This window comes from Antechinus flavipes, chromosome 1 (assembly GCF_016432865.1).
Source record: "Antechinus flavipes isolate AdamAnt ecotype Samford, QLD, Australia chromosome 1, AdamAnt_v2, whole genome shotgun sequence".
Taxonomy (NCBI): Eukaryota; Metazoa; Chordata; class Mammalia; order Dasyuromorphia; family Dasyuridae; genus Antechinus; species Antechinus flavipes.
Window position 1 is genome coordinate 591,945,354 of NC_067398.1, and position 22,989 is coordinate 591,968,342.

The following is a 22,989-nucleotide window of genomic DNA, read 5'->3' on the forward strand; positions in this document are numbered from 1 at the left end:
ATTCCTAATTAAGTTAAAAACAATGTCCTCTTTTTCCACTATACAATGCTAGTAATAGCATTAAGTCAGGATAGAATATCTATACCACAAAGGAAACTCAACTAAAATTAAAAACCTCTCAGAGCTCCAATTCCTCATTGATTAGGATTTTTATACTTTGGGGATAAGGGATCCAAAACCATTCATTTAAGCCTTAGTCCTTCAGGTCAACCAAATTCCAAGGACAATCTTTCTCTACCCCCTTAAGGGAAAATCTGCTCAGTATAAATAAAAAAGGCACTGTTCTTACTACATAGAGTAAGATACAGTATGGTGCTCATTGCTGCTAACATCTTTGTGATACTTTGCTTAATTGTTCCCATCTAACTCAATGTTAGAGAAAATTACCTGGAAAAGTACTTAACCATATTTGCAACCATTCTTGAATATGTATTGGCAAATGTTATGCTGACATATGTTAATTAACCAAAAGCAAAGTAAAAAATTGGAGTACTAAGGCTAAGAAGCTATTAGCTACTTGCAGGCCAATTTAAATTATTAAGATAATCAATAGAATAGCCATAACTACTTTTGTGGGTCAGGATACTGGTGAAAATGTAAAGGTAGGCGTTAAAGCCCCCCACTTCCATTCACCATTCACATGTACACTCCCAAATTGATTGTTTTGATCTAAAAAGCTATGGCATCAATACCAGGTGGATTGATTTGAAACCTAGCAATGAGTGTTGAGGGGTTATTTAAGTGCTGGTTTGGGTATATTTTTTTTTTTTGGAAGTTGGTTGGAAACTCCAGAAACACTGGGAAATTTTATTGTCTATTGTTTATAGTCACCTACCTGAAGGTTTTTACTTGTTTTTACTTAAAAGAAATATTATTTGATTTTCTTGGGAGCTCCTTTTATCTGGAAAAGATTGTTTGCATGTATGTTTATGTATGTATGCATTGCATTATGTATGTATTAAAAGAATTAATTATTTGAACCGTCAGGGTCTAAAGAATCCATTGCATCATATTTTGAATTATCATTGGGGTATATATTATTCCTTTTCCTTTTGGTCTCTCTTCAGAAGGGTCTGTGAAACAGAGTCTCAGGGGACATGGCCCAACATGCTAGGATTGAAATGTGAAACTATCTTTGCATTTTTTATAATTTCTATTTTTATAATTTTATTACCATGAATTGTGAAATTTCTAAAAGTTTAAAATCTGAATTCTCCTTCAGGGTCATATTGTGAAGCCCTAGCAATAAACATATTGTGCACCCTAAGCATTTATATTTTAAAAAAAAGGGGGGGGTATTTTCTTTTTCTTTTTTTTTTCTTTTAATAACTTTTTATTGACAGAACCCATGCCAGGGTAATTTTTTACAGCATTATCCCTTGCACTCACTTCTGTTCTGATTTTTCCCCTTCCTCCCTCCACCCCCTCCTCCAGATGGCAAGCAGTCCTTTACATGTTGAATAGGTTACAGTATATCCTTGATACAATATATGTGTGCAAAACCGAACAGTTTTCTTGTTGCACAGGAAGAATTGGATTCAGAAGATATAAATAACCTGGGAAGAAAAACAAAAATGCAAGCAGTTTATATTCATTTCCCAGTGTTCTTTCTTTGGATGTAGCTGCTTCTGTCCATCCTTGATCAATTGAAACTGAATTAGCTCTCTTTATCGAAGAGATCCACTTCCATCAGAATACATCCTCAAACAGTATCGTTGTTGAGGTATATATGATCTCCTGGTTCTGTTCATTTCACTTAGCATCAGCTCATGTAAGTCTCGCCAGTCCTCTCTGTAGTCATCCTGCTGGTCATTTCTTACAGAACAATAATATTCCATAATGTTCATATACCACAATTTACTCAACCATTCTCCAATTAATGGGTATCCATTCATTTTCCAGCTTCTAGCCAATACAAACAGGGCTGCCACAAACATTTTGGCATATACAGGTCTCTTTGCCTTCTTTAGTATCTCTTTGAGGTATAAGCCCAGTAGAAACACTTCTGGATCAAAGTTTGATAACTTTTTGAGCATAGTTCCAAATTGCTCTCCAGAATGGCTGGATGTGTTCACAATTCCACCAACAATGTATCAGTGTCCCTGTTTTCCCACATCCCCTCCAACATTCCCCATTATCTTTCCCTGTCACTCTAGCCAATCTGACAGGTGGGTCGTGGTATCTCAGAGTTGTCTTAATTTGCATTTCTCTGATTAATAATGATTTGGAACATATTTTCACATGTCTATAAATAGTTTCAATTTCTTCATCTGAGAATTATCTGTTCATATCCTTTGACCATTTATCAATTTGAGAATGGTTTAATTTCTTATAAATTAGAGTCAATTCTCGATATATTTTGAAAATGAGGCCTTTATCAGAACCTGGGACTGTAAAAATGTTTTCCCAGTTTATTGTTTCCCTTCTAATCATGTCTGCATTTGTTTTGTTTGTACAAAAACTTTTCAATTTCATATAATCAAAAGTTTTCTATTTTGTGGTCAATAGTGATCGCTAATGCTTCTTTGGCCATAAATTCCTCCCTCTTCCACAGGTCTGAGAGGTAAACTATCCTATGCTCTTCCAATTTATTTATAATCTCATTCTTCATGCCTAGGTCATGAACCGATTTTGACCTTATCTTGGTGTTCGGTGTTAAGTGTGGGTCAATGCCTAGTTTCTGCCATACTAATTTCCAATTTTCCCAGCAATTTTTGTTAAATAATGCATTCTTATCCCAAAAACTGGGGTCTTTGGGTTTATCAAACACTATATTATTAAAGTTATTGGCTGTTTTGTCCTTTGAACCTAACCTATTCCATTGATCGACTAGTCTATTTCTTAGCCAATACCAGATGGTTTTAGTAACTGCTGCTTTATAATATAATTTTAGATCTGGTACAGCTAGGCCACCTTCATTTGATTTTTTTTTTCATTAATTCTCTTGAAATTCTTGACCTTTTGTTTTTCCATATGAAATTTGTTGTTATTTTTTCTAGGTCATCAAAGTAGTTTTTGGGGAGTCTGATTGGTATAGCGCTAAATAACTAGATTAGTTTAGATAGTATTGTCATCTTTATTATATTTGCTCGCCCAATCCAAGAGCATTTAATATTTTTCCAGTTGTTTAGATCAGACTTAATTTGTGTGGGAAGTGTTTTGTAGTTTTGCTCATAAAGTTTCTGATTTTCCCTTGGCAAATAGATTCCTAAATATTTTATACAATCAGTAGTTACTTTAAATAGAATTTCTTTTTGTAACTCTAACTGTTGGGTTTTGTTAGTGATATATAAGAATGCTGATGACTTATGTGGGTTTATTTTGTATCCTGCAACTTTGCTGAAGGTGTGGATTGTTTCTAATAACTTTTTAGTAGTCTCCATCATATCATCAGCAAAGAGTGATAATTTGGTTTCCTCATTGCCTATTCTTATTCCTTTAATCTCTTTTTCAACTCTTATTGCCAAAGCTAGCATTTCTAATACAATATTAAATAGTAATGATGATAGTGGGCAACCTTGTTTCACTCCTAATCTGATTGGGAATGGTTGCAGTTTGTCCCCATTACATATGATGCTTACTGCTGGTTTTAAATAGATGCTACTGATTATTTTAAGGAAAGGTCCATTTATTCCTATACTCTCAAGAGTTTTTAATAGGAATGGATGTTGGATTTTATCAAATGCTTTTTCTGCATCTATTGAGATGATCATATGGTTTTTCTTGATTTGATTATTAATATGGCCAATCATACTGATAGTTTTCCTAATATTGAACCAACCCTGCATTCCTGGTATAAATCCTACTTGATCGTGGTGTATTATCCTGGGGATGATTTTCTGTAGTCTTTTTGCTAATATCTTATTTAAGATTTTAGCATCAATATTCATTAGGGAGATTGGTCTATAATTTTCTTTCTCTGTTTTCAACCTACCTGGTTTAGGTATCAGTACCATGTCTGTGTCATAAAAGGAGTTTGGTAGGACTCCTTCAATCCCTATTTTTTCAAATAGTTTATAAAGCATTGGGGCTAATTGTTCTTTGAATGTTTGGTAGAATTCACATGTGAATCCATCTGGTCCCGGGGATTTTTTTTTAGGGAGTTGATTGATAGCTTGTTCTATTTCTTTTTCTGAAATGGGACTATTTAAGCAATTTACTTCCTCCTCTGATAATCTGGGAAGCCTATATTTTTGGAGGTAGTCATCCATTTCGCTTAGGTTATCAAATTTATTGGCATAAAGTTGGGCAAAGTAACCCCTTATTATTTCTTTAATTTCCTCTTCATCAGTGGAAAGTTCTCCTTTTTCATTTTTAAGACTACTAATTTGATTTCCCTCTCTCCTTTTTCTAATCAGATTTACCAAAGGTTTATCAATTTTATTGGTTTTTTCATAAAACCAACTCTTAGTTTTATTTATTAATTCAATAGTTTTTTTACTTTCTATATTATTAATTTCTCCTTTTAATTTTAGAATTTCAAGTTTAGTAATTGATTGGGGGTTTTTAATTTGGTCTTTTTCTAGCTTTTTAAGTTGCAGGCCTAATTCATTGATCTCTTTCTCTATTTTATTCAAGTAAGCCTCTAAGGATATAAAATTTCCCCTAATTACCGCTTTGGTTGCATCCCATATATTTTGGTATGATGTCTCACCATTGTCATTATCTTGAGTGAAATTATTAATTGTGTCTATAATTTGCTGTTTCACCCAATCATTCTTTAAGATGAGATTATTTAGTTTCCAATTACTTTTTGGTCTATTTACACCTAACTTTTTGTTGAATGTAGTTTTTATTGCATTGTGATCTGAAAAGAAAGCATTTACTATTTCTGCCTTCCTGCATTTAATTTTGAGGTCTTTATGTCCTAATATATGGTCAATTTTTGTGTAGGTTCCATGAACTGCTGAGAAGAAAGTATACTCCTTTCTGTCACCATTCAGTTTTCTCCAGAGATCTATCATACCTAATTTTTCTAATATTCTATTTACCTCTTTAATTTCTTTCTTATTTGTTTTGTGATTTGATTTATCTAAATCTGAGAGTGCAAGATTGAGATCTCCCACTATTATAGTTTTGCTGTCTATTTCTTCTCGCAACTCTCTTAACTTCTCCTTTAGGAAGTTAGATGCTATACCACTTGGTGCATATATGTTTAATACTGATATTGCTTCATTGTCTATAGTATCCTTTAGCAAGATATAGTTTCCTTCCTTATCTCTTTTAATTAGATCAATCTTTGCTTTTGCTTGATCTGAGATAAGGATGGTTGCCCCTACTTTTTTGACTTCACCTGAAGCATAATAGATTCTACTCCAGCCTTTTACCTTTACTCTGTATGTATCTCCCTGTTTTAAATGTGTTTCCTGTAAACAACAGATTGTAGGGTTCTGACTTTTGTTCCAGTCTATTATCCGCCTCCTCTTTATGGCAGAGTTCATCCCATTCACATTTATGGTTAAAATTACTAATTCTGTATTTCCTGCCATTCTAATATCCCCAGATTATACATTTCTTTTTCTTGCCCTCCTTCCCTTCTTCTCTAGTATTAAATTTATTGTTCCCACTAACGTCACGCAGCTCTCCCTCTTTAGTATCCCTTCCTCCTCCCTTTGAATCCCTTCCCCTTTCTTATACCCTTCCCTTATTACTCTTTTTCCTTCTCCCTTTTCCTCTCCCACTTTTTAATGAAGTGAGAGAAGAATCTCTGTAAAACAAATATGTCACTTGTTTCCTCTTTGAGCCAACTCTGATGAGAGTAGGATTCACACAATGTTCCTCCCCCTCTCTAAGTTCCCTCATATATGATAGGTTTCCTTTGCCTCATCATAGCATGTAGTTTCCCTCTTTTTATCTCCCCTCTTCCCTTTTTCTGACACTATCCCCTTTCCATTTCTACTTCCCTTTTTTATGTTATATCGGTAAAATCAAATTATACATATGGTTTTTATGTATATCCACAACAGAAATACAGTTCTCAAGAGTTCCTTTTACCTTTTTCTACTTCTCTTGAGTCCTGTTGTTGGAGATCAAATTTTTTGTTTAAGTCTGGCTTTTTCCTTAGAAACAGATGGAATTCCTCTATTTCATTAAATGTCCATCTTCTTCCATGGAAAAAAATACTCAGCTTAGTTGGGTAGTTTATTCTTGGTTGCATTCCAAGCTCTTTTGTCTTTCTGAAAATCTGATTTCAGGCCCTTCGATCCTTTAATGTTGAGGCAGCCAGATCTTGCGTGACCCTTATTGTGGTATCTTGGTATTTGAACTGTTTTTTCCTGGCTGCTTCTAAAATTTTTTCTTTAATCTGAAAATTCTGAAGTTTAGCCACAATATTCCTTGGAGTCTTTATTTTAGGGTCTTTTTCAGAAGGTGTTCAATGAATTCTTTCAACACCTATTTTCCCTTCTGGTTCTATTACTTCTGGGCAGTTCTCTTTGATGTTTTCCTGTAAAATAGTATTTAGGCTCTTTTTTTCATCATAATTTTTGGGTACTCCAATGATCCTCAGGTTATCTCTCCTAGATCTATTTTCCAGGTCTGTTGTTTTTCCAAGTAAATATTTGACTTTTTTTTTTCCAATCTTTCATTTTTTTTTTTTTTGGTTTTGCTTGACTGATTCTTGATGTCTCAATGAATCAGTCATTTCTATTTGTTCAGTTCTGATTTTTAGTGAGTTATTTTCTTCATTAGCTTTTTTTACTTCTTTTTGTATATGTCCAATTGAGTTGTTTTGCTCTAGGGAATTTTTTTTTCCATTTCACTATTTTTTTTTTTTTTTAGTGAGTTATTTTCTTTTTCCAATTCACAAATTCTGTATCCCTGCACTTCTTGGGAGTTTTTTATCTTTTCCAATTCACATTTTAGGAAGTTGTTGCTCTCTTGCATAGCTTCTCTTTCCTTTCCCCATTTTTCTTCTAGTTCTCTTTTAAGGTTTTTAATAGTCTCTTCTAGGAGAGCCTTTTGTATTGGAGACCAACAATTGTCTGGAGACTGTCTGCTATTAGTCTCTTCAGGGTTGAAAAGCTGTTCCCTTTCTGTATAGAAGCTATCAATCGTTCTTTTGATTTTTTTACTCATTTTGTTAAAGCCTGTAAGGTTTGCCTTCAGAGCCAGGAGGTTACCAGCTTCCTCTGCAGAGCAGTGAAAGGTGTATGGATGGGTAGCTGTCCTGTCAGCCGGCTACAAAAAGCAGCGAGGTACTGGAGTGCTGGGGAAAGAGTTCCCCACTCAGGAGTAACTCAGGCCTGCAGGGCTGAGCTGTGAAAGTGCTCTGCAAAGAACCCCTGCTGTGTGGGATAACAACTGCCCTGGGGTTAGAAGCTGATCAGTGAGAGTTTCACTACCTCAAGCCAAAGCCTGCCCTGGGGCTGTGGGTATTAGCAGTTGAGCAGTGAATGTATTTGCAGGGACCCAGAGTGTCTGCCCCGGAAGCACAATCTGCTGGGGAAGTTCTATTGCCCCAGCCGAGCACCCCACTGTGCCGATTAGAGGCTGTCCAGGCTGTGCCCCCCTACTGTGCAGATTAGTAACTGCCCCCGCAAAAGCCCCGAACTGCAGGATGTGGCTGCAGGGCTGCATTAAAGTCTGCCTGAGTCACTTCCGGGTTTGAGGGGTTACAGCCAGATCTCGTTAGGTTCTGGCGTTTTTAGAGTACCCTCTGTTTTAGGCTTTAATTTCTCTGCCAGTTTACTGCTTTGTAGTCAAGGCAGAGCAGTCAGCCTATAGCAGAGTGGTCCCTATAACTTCTCTAGCCATACAGATCACCCCACCCCTGGTCTGCTCAGGATGCTAGTCTCTCGCTGCCTGTGCTAGTCTGTTCCTGGCCCCTCAGGACAAACCTTTCCTAGTGATCTTCCAGATTGACTTTGGCTGGTAAATTGTAGTGCTTCTAATCTTCATGAATTTAAGCAGTGAAGAGCTATTTTTGAGGCTGGATTAAATAGTTGGTTATGAGGGGAATGAGAGGAGCTTAGAGAGTCGTGTGTGCCTTGTCCTCCATCTTGGCTCCACCCCCAGAAGTCAAAAGGGTTTTATTTTCAAAACATAGGCATAGATATGCATATAGATTTCAACATTCACTCTTGCAAAATCTTGTATTCCATTTTTCTCCTTCCCTTCCCCCTACCCTCTGTCCTAGATAATAAGTAATCCAATATATGGTAAACATGTGCAATTCTTTTATAAATATTTCCACAATTATCATGCTGCACAAGAAAAATCAAATCAAAAAAGGAAAAAAAAAGATAAAGAAAAGATAAAGGAAAAAAGAGATAGAAAAAATGCAATAAAAAACAATAACAAAAGTGAAAATACAATGTTGTGATCCACAGTTCCCACAGTCCTCTCTCTGGGAACAGATGGCTTTGTCCACCACAAGACCACTGGAACTGACGCTAATTACCTTGTTGTTAAAAAGAGCCACATCAGTCAGAATAGATTGTCATATAATCTTGTTGTTGCTGTATACCCTATTCTCTTGGTTCTACTCACTTCTCTTAGCATCAGTTCATGTAAATCTATCCAGGCCTTTCTGAAATCATCCTGCTGACTGTTTCTTTTAGAACAATGATATTCCATGACTTTTATATAACATTCACCCATTCTTTTTTTTTTTTTCTGTTTCAGTCAGACCTTTATTTCATTTATGTCAGTATTTGTAAATAATTATCTTAACGTGACATTTTAAGTAGACTTGTTTTCAAACACAGCACTATGCACAATGACTGCTTTCCAAAAAATAATGAACACACAGCATTCACCGAAACAATTGACTTTTTTTTTTCCCCATTTACCTTTCTAAGATATTGCATGTTTTTCTTGCAAAGATACTGCCTTTGAGAGACGTATATTGTTTGGCTGTCTTTTGGTCATTCACCCATTCTCCAACTGATGTGCATCTACTTAATTACAGCAAAATGGGTTGCTACAAACATTTTTTTTTTGCACTGGTGGGACCTTTTTCCTTTCTATGATCTCTTTGGGATACAGGCCCAATAGAGACTGCTGAATGAAAGGGTATGCACAGTTTTATAACCTTTGGTCATAGTTCCATATCGTTCTCCAGAATGGTTGGATCAGTTCACAAGTTGACCAACAATGTATTAATATTCCAGTTTTCCCACATTCCCTACAACATTCCTCCTTTTTTGTCATCTTAGTCAACCTGAGAAGTATGTAGTGATATCTCAGAATTGTCTCAATTTGCATTTTTCTGACCAATAGTGATTTAGAACATTTTTTCTTATGAGTAGAAATGATTTTAATTTCTTCATCTGAAAGTTGTCCATTCAAATCCCTTGACAATTTATCAATTGGAGAATGGCTTGTATTCTTATAAATTTGAGCCAATTTTTAAATATATTTTACAAATGAAGCCTTTATCAGAACCCTTGTATGGATAATGTTTTCCCATTTTACTGTTTCCCTTCAATCTAGTCTGCATTGGTTTTGTTTGTACAAAAACTTTTTAACAATATAATTCAAAATTATCCATTTTGCATTCCATAATATACCCTAACTCTTTGCCTACAATTTCCTTCTTGTTCCATAGATTTGAGAGGTACGCTTTCCTTTGTCCTTCTAATTTGTTTAAAGTATCACTCTTTATGTCTAAATCATGAACCCATTTTGATCTTAACTTTGTAGAGGGTATTAGTTTTGAGTCGATTCTTTATTTTTACCACACTAATTTCCAATTTTCCCAGCAATTTTTGTCAAATAGTAAGTTCTTATCCCAGAAGCTGAGGTCTTTGAATTTATCAAACAGTAAATTACTGTAGTCATTGACTATTGTGTCTTGTGAACCTAATCTATTCCATGGATCTACTATTCTATTTCTTAGCCAGTACCAAATGGTTTTGAAGATCTCTGCTTTATAATATAGTTTTAGGTCTGATACTGCTAAACTATATTCATTTGCAATGTTTTTTATTAATTCCCATGAAATTCTTCAACTTTTGTTCTTCCATATGAATTTTCTTATTATTCTTTCTAGCCTATAAAATAATTTTTCAGGAATTTAATTGGTATGGCACTGAATAAGTAGATTAATTTAAGTAGAACGGTCTATTTTCTGCCATCTTGGCTCTGCTCCCCACCCTAAGTTTTTAGAAGAAACAAGACAACAGATAGGGAGGGGGATAATAAATGAGTGGAAAATTAGCAATATAGACTAATATAAAGGCAAATTGACTAATTCACAATTATAGTATGGTTAAATATTGTGAGAAATGCTGAAAAATTAGGTTTCTACAGTGTTGCAAGCTTTGAGGTATTGTGGGATTGGGATAGTGGGTAACACTGACCAAAAGGTTTTCAGAATGTGAGAGGTTAAGGAATATTAAGATTCACAGAACAATTACGTGATCAGATCAATAAATAACTGGGGTGGGGGGACTAGGAAGGCACACAAGTGGATTTACCCCATCAAAAAGAGTCTTGTGGTTTTGAGAAAATCACAATAACCTAACCAGCCCAAACTAGTTGAGGTCAATGACCTGACTTAACCAAATCACTACTGTGCCTGATTAATAGGCTAATTGAATATTAAATAATACACCCCAGAGGAGGGGTTTTCCACCATTTTTTGAACACAGAATATATGATGAAGGAGGAGGAACATGTTTGATACATATTAAAGAAAAACATGCAGTAGGCATATCAGAAAGACTGTAACCTGGATAAAATGGACCAATCTGTTCTCTGAAGGGAGGAGCTGCATCACATGAGCAAGTATGAAGATTCCCCCATTTCTGTACTCATTGCTCCATCTTCCCTAAAGGGAGTGGGGCCCGCTTCTGGCCAGAAACAATGACGATTCCTTAAGATTGTTCTTTAATAAATTTTCCTTGATATCTTATTTTCAATGTCAAGAATGTTATTTCAAACAATATGCTTTGCCACTATTTGATTTCTTCTCTGGATAGGTTGAAAACAATATATAAATTCCAAATATATCAATCTGGATATGAGTTGTGGCTTCATGATCCCTGTCCAGATCCAAGGACAAATTAAGTCTCTAGGCAAGATAGATTTTTTTGTACTCAGTCTGAGTAATCTTAAAATAATGGAGATAGTGAAGTGTTGATTTTTAATACTATAGCTCATGAGCACCCACCAGTGTATTTTTGCCCCCCCCCAAATTAATTAGTGAGATAATTAGCTTTAAGAGACAGGCATTTATTAGCATAAAAAATGCCACCCAAACATGTTTTCTTCAGACTCTCTGATAGATTATCTCACCAATACATATAGAATCCAGGGAAAAGTAAGGTCCTGTTTAAGTGCACATAATTTGGCAAAGGGAATACTCAAAAATCAGAGAAATATTTTTTGCAGGAGTCCTCAAAACAGTTCTCTCAAGTATGATATAGCTTTTCTACTCAATGCTTTGTGAACCCTGTCTTCAATGTAATTTATTACTTGCTCCTGATACAAACATCAATCAATTCTATGCTGGCGACAATGGATACTGAGTAGTGCTACCATATTGAAGAGAATATGGAAAATCCAAAACCTTTAAGACTATTTTTTGTCCTTCTTTAAACTGGCTGAGGGTAGAGGGATAGGATGCTGAGACTAGTACCAAGGTACTGGGTATCCTCTGTTCTTCCTCCTCAAAGCTATTCATTCTTAAGTGCTGAGTTGGAACTCTTGCAAATTAAGTTTTCATATTCTCAAATCTCTTGGGATTTTAACAAAATCCTGTTTTTTTGTTATTTTGTTTTTTTTTTTTTTACAATCCCTCTCTATCCCTTACCATCATATTAATCAACCGATTATTAATTTAATTAATTAATTAAATTAATAAACTTCCTACCCTCTTCACTCCAGTTTAACTAATGCCTTAAATGAATTTTCAGATATAACTATGAGAAATATTCCCATCTGGTTAAGCTATCAAGTATAACATCTTCTCACTGACTATAAGTAGGGTAGGAATAATTGACAGACCAAATCAGTGAAGGCCTCTCTATTATTTACATATCTACTTTAGAAAGGAAGCTACCTATCAGAAATGAAAGGCAGAGTTATTGGTTTTTGTGTTAGTTTGTATGTTTGTTCTGCTCTAGTAGGAGAATGCATTCAAAAAGGAAATATGATAGCTATCTAAAATTTGCAAATATGAATTTTTGCCAAATATACTTCATTGTTTTGCTGAGGAAAGCAAATATTAAAACTGTGGGAAGAGTGTAAGTGGGGACTTCAATTGCTCAATCATCCCTCTTAGCTCTAAAACATTTATCAAGTGAAAACACACCATGATTGAATTAATAAAATCAGAGGTATGAACAGGGACAAAAATCTTCTGATTAATCAATATTAGGTTTTAGTTTAAGTGCAAAACATATTTTAAAACCATTAGATTAATGAAAATGATAGCACATAGGTTGTCTATTTGCACTGATTGAGAAAATTGATAATATTCTATGGATTTTATAGAAAACAATGCAAGAAATCTGAGCATCTAATAAACTCATAGACTAATAGAAAATCGTCTAAATAAAAGGAATTTTCCTTATTCAAAAGTTTCAATAATTATGATTGTATTCCTAAATTTTGATTTACTATAACTCCATTATGAATTAAAAAGAACTACTTGCATCTATGTGCCATTATATTGCCTCTAGGGTAAAAAAAAAAAGAAGAAAATAAAAGAAATAATTGCTTATAACAATGTGACTGTTGAAGCTTCCTGAGACAAAAGGGCTAGGAAAGAAAAGATAGTGAAGACTATCTTTGATCAACATAACCATCTGTACTTGTAGCCATATTCACTGGTAGATAGAGTTGACATGATTGACCAATGTTCATCTGAATTAGTGGGAATTCCAGTGAGCTACCTAGCTCAAAAAAACTTGACAATGTATGTTATTAAAAAAAAAAAACTTAATGCAAAGGGAAAATTATTAGAAGATGGCAGAGTAGATCAGTAAATCTGAAGCTCTCCAGATTTCCTACACAAATAGAAAAAAATTTGCATGGCAGGGTGAACACACTGGTTAAAAATAAAAAAGACTTGGGACAGAACAAGGGTCCTCCTGGTACAATGCAAGAAGATCTGAAGACCCTACACAAGTATTAATCAGTGTGCAGTGCAAACACCTCCAGGTAAGCTCCATACAAATACCAAGAGGGGATCCCTGAGGCTGGCTGGGTTTGGCTCAGCAGGAACCATGAAACTTTCACCTCGCAGACTTTATGTGGAGGATCAGGAACACTAGTCACAGCTGTTCTGCAGAGATGGCCCTAAGCAAGAAAGAAGCAGCACACCCAATGAGTGTAGTAGCAGTGAGGCAGGGTGCCAGAGGTTTCAGAAGTGGGGAGTTCTTGGTTTGAGGTTCCAGATCAGAGGGAAGAATTTAAGTGAAGCTAGAAACAACATCACCCACTCAATGAGTAGGGATACTTACATTCATACTTATCATTTAAAAAATGAAATGGTAGTGAAGAAAGAATTCAAACATAGAAATTTCTAGGGAAACAGGGAAACCTAGATTTAATCTTTAGAGGTCAGTGAAGTTAAAAAATAAAAGTTTCTACCTCAAAGAATAACTTAAATGGCTCCCCACCCAAAGAGAATTTATAGAAGAATTTAAAAAAAGAATTTAAAATCAAATGAGAAACATTGAAGATAAATTAAAAAATAAGTAAAAACAATCCAAGAAAAACAGGAAGATTATGGAAAAAAGTTAACCAACTAGAAAAGGAGATACAAAGTCTCAAAGATGAAAATAACTCTTTGAAAATTAGATGTAGGCAAGGGGTCACCAGTGAAGCTATAAGAAACCAAGAAATAACAAAACACAATATAAAGAATGAAAAAAAATACAGCAGAATGTGAAACATTCATTCAAGAAAAGCAACAGATCTAGAGAACAGATCAAGAAGAGAAAATTTAAGAATAATTGGACTATCTGAAAGCTATGACTGAAAAAAAAAAAAAAAAACAGAACCTTGACACAATAAGGCAAGAAATAATCCAAGAAAATTGTGCTGGCGTGATGGAACATGAGGTGAAAGTAGAATTGAAGAAAAATCCACAAATCACCACCTTGAAGTGATTCTTTGTAGAAAACATATAGGAATATTATTGCCAAATTTTGAAAGCCCCAAATCAAAGAGAATCAAGAAACAAGAAAACAACAACAACAACAACAAAACAGCAATCCAAATATGCTGTAGTTGCAATTAGTATTGTACTGCTCTTAACAGCAATCAAGAAAAATAAAAGACTGCAGGTCCTATAATAATATATGCTGTTAATCAAAATAACTGGGCTTAGAGCCAAAATTATCACATTCAGAAAAAAAATGTCCATAATATTGAATGAAAAAAAATTGACTTTATTGAAATTGCAGATTTTCAGGACTTTCAACTAAACTTGAACTCAATAGAAAATTTAACATATAATAGCCAAAATCAAAGATTAATTTCAAAGAACTTACATTGTTTATTTTTTTACATGGAAATGTAAACATACATTTAAGATTGACATCAGCAACTAGGTAGCTCAAAAGAAAGATTAAGGCAGAGTTAAATATGATCTGACTCTAAAAAGAAAAGTCATCAAGAAAAAAATAAAAATAGTAATTAGGTTATCCAAATGAGGTACAGAGAAAGAATAGACAGAGTAATTAGAGGGGATAGTAGTTCTGAAAACCTATTCATAACAGGAATGGGTTAAATAAATAACACTACATATATACTGTGAAAGATTTAGCACCCTCCAAAATATATAAAGAAATAAGAGAGGAGGAATGGATAGAGGAGGAAGCAAAGGGTGAGGGAAGAAGACAAGGAAGAAGTCCATGGGTGGGGGAAGGTTAAGTAATAGCAAGATAAGTTAAGGAGCAGATTTAAAATAGAAAAGTTAGTAAGGATAGGAAAGAAGAGATATATACAAACACTACAACAAAATATTAGAAACAGAATTTATTAGAAAAAAAGTATGGCTAAGAATCATTGATCTTAGACAAAGCAAACAATGATTCAATCAAGAAAAAAAAATCTACACAATATATGTCATTCATGCTAACATTGTTTTGGATGCATGTTTACATATGGATAAATTGTATGTACACATGTATACATGTTGCTCTATGTAGTATGTATACAAATAAATATATATTTATTTATATAAATATATGTGTGGATCTATAGGTAAATGTGAATTTTTGTATATATATATTTGAGGGGATTGGATGTGTCTGTACATGTGTGTATGTATATATTTATATATGTATTTATAAATATATCTGTACTTAATTATAGCCTGCTTGGGGAAGGTGGGGAGGGGATGAAAGAAAAAAAAAAAAAAAGAATAGAGTTTTTAAAAAGTGCAGAGCAAAGAACAAAAGAACAATCTCCAAGGAAGCAAAGAAAAGATGGACACTCATGCATATAATTTCTTCCACTATTATATATCCTTTTTGGAACTGGAAATTTATTGTTATACATTTTGAATTCTCTCTGATGTTCTGCTGATCAAATGACAATGTTCTCTTGTTTTATTTTATTTTGTTTAGCTTTCCTTTTCTGGCTTTATTTTTTCTATTAAAAAATAATCAGCCAAGTATAGGCCTCTTTAAACTGCTTAATGAAGGCTTTAGGGCATTCTGACATACCATTATGGACTTTTGCTATATAAAATCTAAGTCAGGGTACAAACTGGGCAAAGGTTTTTTTAGGTGGGCAAAGGACAAAAAAGCTGGAAAATAAATTTGAGATCTGATTCCTTTTATTTTGATCAATTAAAATCAGGTTTGGTATTATTTTTGTTTGTTATTATTTTGTTTGTTTTGGTTTTTTTTATTTAATATTCCAATACTCCCAGGCAAAAGTAGTTCCCAAGGCAGTTAAAAAGTAGTTCATAAAAGTAAAGATGGATAAAAGCTTCCAGCTAAGAGGTTAAAAGCAGTTGGCAAGGAGGTTTCCTGGGGTCTCAAGAGCTCTCTGTCAAAGCCATAAAAATTGCTTTTATATTCTTTTTGTTGAAAGGGTCCACAGCTGGGTCCCAGATCAATTCACCTGGGGACAAAGTTAACTCAGAGTGCCCCAGGTCTGAACAACAGCTTCCTTCCTCACAACAGTCCCCGATGGTTTTTTTCTTCCATTCTTTCTTTTCCTTTTGTGAGAGGTTAACTTACTTGTCACCATTTCTACTAGTATTATGGTCCGTAACAGAACCTGCAATTTCCACTTACATTGTCAATTTATCTACTATAGCCAGCTTTACAATAATAATTGTTTATTGTTTCTATCTGAAAGATGGAGATATCAGTAAAGCAAGTAAAAAATATATATATCAGATTATCTCTTCTTAGAAAAGATAAAGTTCTAACAGATGCTTGGATAGTTGAAATTCCAATAACAGCAATACCTTTGGGAGTAATGTCAGAACTCATCACTTTAAAAAAAATAATAATAACCAGTCAAGCAGTCTGAAGTCCCATCACAATATAACTTCTATTTATCCTTATAACTCTCTTCTATATACCCTCCATCACATTTTTTTCCTCTATTAGCTTCATAGATTTTCATACAGGTGTGCATTTTCTTGAAACAAACTCAAATACATCCATCTAAACTATTATTTTATAAACAAGTTATTCCTTTCAATTGTTATGTTTCAGTTACATGGAATATCCTATTAGGTATTTAGGTAACACATTATATAGGATATTGTCTAGGCCTAGAGTCAGGAACACTTGAGTTCAAATTTGTCACTTAACTAGTCGTCTGACAATGGGCAAGTCACTTAACCTTTGCCCTTGTTTCCTCCATAGTAAAATAAGGTTCAAAATAGCATCTGCCTCCCAAGGTTGTTGTGAGAATCAAATGAGATATTTGCATAACACTTAGGACAGATCCTACCAGATACTAGGACATTAATAGATGCATTTTTCTTTCTTTTAGAAATCCTTGATGATCACTAAGATGTTATATTTACCTTCAATTAAAATTTGAAGCACAGTTTTTTACACATACTCTGTGCATTGATATATATATATACATATATATTACATATATATACACATATATATTACATATATATATATACATATATATACTTTTCTTTCCAGTTTCCATTTTCTCTTGCAATTTTTGAATATGTCATTGCTATTCTTTATACAATCACCATTAACATATTGCATATTCATATATGATATAACAATTATCATTAAAATTTATCTAGTGCCCTAAAGTTTGCAGAGTGCTTTATATGCATATATGCCATTTTATCCTCATCACAACTTGGGAGGTAGGTGCTATCCCCTATTTGTGTTTACTTTTTATATTAAATAGTAAATAGAAACCCTGAGGCAAAGGGATCATTTGACTTTCCCATGATCACACAGCTGATAAATATTTGAGGCTGGATTCAAACTTGAGTACTTTTGATTCCAAGGACAGAATTCTATTCATTATACCACCTTGCTACCCTGTAACAAGAATATCTCTCATACTTGTGAGTCTCCTTGGTATTTGATTGAATTAATACTTTTATTTGATTATTTTTCTACATTCCTTGCCTGGGTTAACTCCATTTTCATTTTGATATCCTCCTGATTATTCACCAACAAGTGTTCAGAAAAATAGACTCATCCCATCCTGAACCTTTTAAGCTAACAATCTGTTATCCACATTCAGAAGAAGTAAGGAAACACAACTTTGTATCCCTAGGTCCTTAAGTTGCCTTCTCATGACTTCCTTCATTATCTCTAGAAATTCTTTTTAGGATTCTTCTTGGCTGTACCATTTTATAGATCCAACCAACATTTCCCAAACTATATATCTTGGCTTTCTGAAAATGAAAATGTTGATACTACTGAGATTTTTTTTCTTTTAAAATATTAAATGTGAAATTACATCCTACCAAAATACAAATTCAATTATAGAACAAAATAGATTATTTCCCTTTACTTAATTAATATAAAGTTTATATTAATATAAAATATAATATAATGTTCTGTTGCCTCCTTTACCTCAAAAGGTAAAGATTCCAAAATCAGTCTCTAGATATTAGACTCTGTCAAAATATTCTAAATCTCAATGTATTCTCTAGACACATTATTTTTAGTAAATATGGTCTTAGTTTAGTTCACTGATAGTTTTAGATTTACATAAAATTTTCATAAAGAAAACATTTCAAGAATAACTATCAAGAGTGATAACAACCCTTTTTTACTTTGGAGGCCAAATTTCTCTGCTAGAAACATGCTCAGTGAAATAGAAATCTTCGCATAGCAGCTTCCTCTCCTCTAGAAATATTCTGTAATAGTTTTAAAAAGCCAATAAATGAAGTAAACAGGTATCATAAAACTCAGACATTTTGGGGGGTACTAAGGATTAACAACCAAAGCTCACCCTTATTCAAATAAGATCCTGATTTTGCCAAAATGCTGCACTTCTCAAATCACAAAAAGTACTATTTTATGTGGCTCCAAAGCAACTCCTATTTTCCAGCTAAAAATGGTTGGACAAATTTTCTCTTAGGAGAAAATTTTATTTTAGAAAGTGTGATTTCTTCTTCAAATAATAATTTAGGAGCTTAAAAAATTAATTGCTCTGTTGAGAGTAATAAATATGACAGTTCTCACATAAACAAATTGAAATTGAAATTCTTCAGCATTCATTTCCTTGTGCTTATGAGCAATTGTAGTGAGAAGCACCTCCTTTTATATTTGGGCTTAATCTTAAAGCAATATTCTTTAAAAGAATGAGAAAAGTTGAGAAAATTATTTTTCCAGTTGTTAAGCAAGATAAATCATATACAAAGATGAAAAAAAATCTTTATTTTGAACTTAGAAACATCCTTAAAACAAAAGGTAAAGTAAAAATGTTTCTTTGTCGAATCTACACAATTACCAATTTATATAAAATAGATGAAAAATTGTTTTGCACTTAGATACATTTTTTTTTATTTCTAGTTAAATAACAATCTGTGATCTGTGTCACACACATACACAATCTGTGTGTAATGAGTTTCAAGTTGTGGTTTTCAGTATCACTGCCACTTTGGTTGCTGTGGTTTTGCAATATCATTTCAATTTTTCAATTGTGGTTTTCATAATCATTATTTGACAGTGATGTGGCTGTGGTTTGGTGCCATTTCTATCTGGACAGAGATAGTTGTTTAAAATTTTTGCTCCCTTTTTAGTCTATACTTTTCTAATAAGTAAAAATAAAAAGATGATAAATTTAATGTTAAATGATATTAATGTTCTCATTAAGATAAAAAGATGAGGAAATTCAAATTTTAATAATTTTGCTGTAGCTAACTTATCCATAATTCACCCATAAGACATTAAAAAAGGCAAGTTGAATTTATTTGACTTTATTTACTTTTGTACATAATATTCTCCACAAATTACTAAGACATTTTTGACTTTAAATTTCTTAACTTTTTCATATTTTGGTTTCCAAGTAGAATATCATATGAAGATGTTATTTCTTCTTACCTTTTCTCATTTATTCATTTCTAGGGCCAAAGACACATAGCTGGGTGCAATAAATATTTTTCTCTCTTCTAGAAATATTCTGTAATAGTTTAAGAAGACAATGAATAAAGATAGACAGGTATCATAAAATTTGTAGACATTTTGGGTGCCCTAAGGATTAACAAACAAAAGCTCACCTTTATTCAAATAAGATTCTGATTTTGTCAAAGAACTGCACAATAAATAAAGTGTCTGGCCTGGAGTTAGAGTTCAAATTTGGCCTCAGATATTTACTAGCTATGTGACCCTGGGCAAATCACTTAATCTTGTTTGCCTCAGATTTAAGGAAATAGAAAGCCCTCCATTTTTTGGCAAGAACATGCCAAAGGAAATCAGACATAACTGAGAGGACTTAACAAGAAGGGTTTGAGGCAACACTTTTATTTGTGATATTTTAATTCCAGGTGAACTTCTTCTATCAACAGTTATCAGAAATCAAGCAGTTTTTGTAAAATCTTTAAATTTCCTGATCCCTAATATAGCTAATCTGAAGGATACCAATTTAGCTAAAAAGACTTGAAATTGAAAAAAAATTAAAATGTCACCTGTTTCATTTATTCAAGAAAACAAAAATAGCCATGCTTTTGAAGGTGCTTATTGCCTTAATTTGTTAATTTAGGGACTTTTGGGGGTTGAGGACTCTTCAATTTCCTGCATCTTTTGTTCATAACTACCTCACTATTGCTTTTTATATTTAGATATAAAACTAGAAGCATTCTGTCATAGTTTAAGAAGACATGAATGAAGGCAGACAGGTATCATAAAACTCATAGACATTTTGAGGAGTCCTAAGGGTTAACAGCCAAAAGTTCAACTTTATTCAAATAAGATACTAATATACTAATGTTAATTAAATAAATTGCAAAATTGATCTTCAGTTCTCTTGTTAAGTGCAACTGGCAACAAAGCCCTCATACATCTTACTAGAAGATATCCTTCTGAGGATTCAAATGACTATTATGAAATTATACCTTAGATCATGAAGTGCCCAAATCATGCTCAAGCAAGGCCATGCATTGATCCTCAAAGCCTTTTATCATACCAAATTTGGTAGAACTCACATCACCGCTAATAAATGGAACTCATAAACAAAGGCAGTATGCCATCTTGAATCAGCATGAGTATCTTTAGCAACTCTATCAATTCAACTGGAGTACAGAAATCACACGCGCGCGCGCGCACACACACACACACACACACACACACAAAACCCGTTTGTTCCATTTCATCCCTAAAAGAGAAGAATAATTTTCTTCCTCTTTCCAACATTCTAGAGACTATGTTTACTATTAACAAATATGAAAAAAATTTTACTTGGTTAAAATCTTGATTATTCAAGGAGGTGAAGGGCCTCACTTTAAAAAACAAACAATATTCTTCTTGTTTCTTGTTTGCAAAGTGCTACAATTATCTCAGAGATGAACCAAAAGGTCAAGGATCCAGAGGTCCAGCAGTCAGACATAGGATCTGCTTAGAAAATTATAGTGAGATAAAATATTTTATTAATTATGTGTCACTTCACAGTTGCAGAGGAACCTAGAAATAAAAGAACTAATGACCTAGTTTATAGTATATAGTCTATAGTTTATAGAAGGGGTGTTGGGCCAGACAGAAGGATAACTTTCACAGAAATCATTATGGTAAAACCTCTTGTATATCATGTTTATTTGAGGTTAGATGCCATAAGTAATTATATTATAAATGGCTTCTTATGTAGGAAATGTCATATTTTCCACTTGGGTCTAACCACCTAGCAAAACTATCCTTTTCCTTGTAGAGTGTCTGTCTCATAACTATGCACCTTTAGAGCCAAAATCTTGAATATGACTCTACTATGGAAAACTTTAGGTGGGCTGGGAGGCCTTCCAAATTCTCCTTGGACCACTAACCATCATCATTGGATCTGGCAGATTGGGGATGGATGGAATCTGTGTCTGTAGCATTTGCCAGGGAGCATTAGAGAGATGAAGTAGTCTCTCCTGAGATCCAGGGCAGATGAGAAGACTTAACTCTTCCCAAGAACATACAATTGGCATTTGTGATCATCTAGCTCTTAGAAGACTTTGCCAATGGCCTAACCTTCCTGCCAAGAAATAGAAAGGGGGGAAAATGGAGAGGGAGGAGGGGACAACCAGAGAGATGAGAGGGTGGGGTGGTATTAGTGAAAACACTAAGTTACTGAAGCCGATTTGATTTCTTCATCTCTTTGTATCACAGTATCTAGTTACGGACAGAGGAAGGGGTGTTGGGGAGAGCCAGGAGGAAGCTGTTTGAAAGAAGTTTCTTAGGGGGGGAGGACGAAGAGGAAAAAAGAAGCATGGGTGAAAAGGACAGTGATTGCACCATCCCAAAATGTGATGCCCGCAACCTATGGCCCATCGCCCCATAAAAGTCCTCAGACCCTCAGCTCCACTCTTCCTCTTCCTCCTCCTCCCTTCCTCCACACCCTTCTTCTCAGCGTCCCATCCCACCCCTCCTGGCCCAAACTGGGGTCTGCATTTTGCATCCGGACTGGCTTCGGACGCAGCCAATCCTCCTTTGGCTGATGGAAAACTCTCCCCTCCCCACGGCCTCGGCGAGCCCCTCCCCTCCTGCTCCTCGGCCACCTCCCGCAGTCAGGCAGAGTGGATCGCAGCCCCGAGAGCTGCGGCGGCGGCGGCGGCGGCGGCGGCGGCGGCAGCGGCAGCAGCAGCAGCAGCAGCGGCGGCGACAGCATCTGCACAGCAAAGCCTGGGAGAGAGAGGGGGAGAGAGAGAGCGGGCGCGCTCCTCCCTCTCTCTCCCTCCCTCCCTCCCTTCTTCTTTCTCTCTCTCTCTCTCTTTCCCCTTCTTTTTCTCTCTTCCTTCCCTCCCTCCTTCCTTCTCTCTTCTCCTTTTCTTTCTTTCTTTCTTTTTTTCTCTCTTTCTCTTCTTTCTTCCCTTCCCTTCGCTTACTCATCCTCCCTCTCTTCTCTTCTTTCCCATCTCTCTGTCTTCCTGTCTGTCTGCCTGCCCCTCTTCCCCTCCCCACCGTCCCCCGTCTCTGCTTGTCATATACTCTTCCCTCGACTGCGGCTCCTTGGCTGCTTTGGCACCTCTGCAAGTCGATCAGTTCATCTGGGAACCCAGCCCATTGATCTCTTGTCCCTCTTGAGCACCTGGAACCAGGCGGCAGCAGAAGACCACGGTGCGGGCCGTGGCAGCTGCTGGGGCAGCGGCGTCCGCAGCCCAGTAGCAACAGCAGCGGCGGTGGCAGCGGCAGCCGCGGCAGCCGCGGTAGCAGCAGCAGCAACGACAGAGGCGGCCGCAGCAGCAGCAGCAGCAGTAGCAATGTCCCGAAGGAAGCAGAGCAAACCTAGGCAGATCAAACGTAAGTTTGAGTGCTGGACTTTGAGTTTCTTGTAATTTCGGGCAACGAGGGTGGGAAGATAATAAAGGTAATTGGAGAAAAATTAGCTCACTCTACTGGCTTAATTGTCAAACTTTGTCCAGCCTACTGAGCGGAGAGA

General features: G+C 35.1%; 1 protein-coding gene across 2 annotated transcripts in view; it reads left to right on the top strand.

Moving 5' to 3' along the window:
• Positions 1-22,177: 22,177 nt before the first annotated feature.
• Positions 22,178-22,989, top strand: part of ZFPM2 (zinc finger protein, FOG family member 2) — a 539,216-nt gene continuing 538,404 nt past the window's right edge. For both annotated transcript variants that reach the window (XM_051970971.1, XM_051970972.1), the window contains exon 1: positions 22,178-22,850. In XM_051970971.1, the coding sequence (XP_051826931.1) occupies positions 22,811-22,850 (40 nt within the window). In that variant the 5' untranslated portion in view covers positions 22,178-22,810. The remainder of the gene's footprint in view (positions 22,851-22,989) is intronic.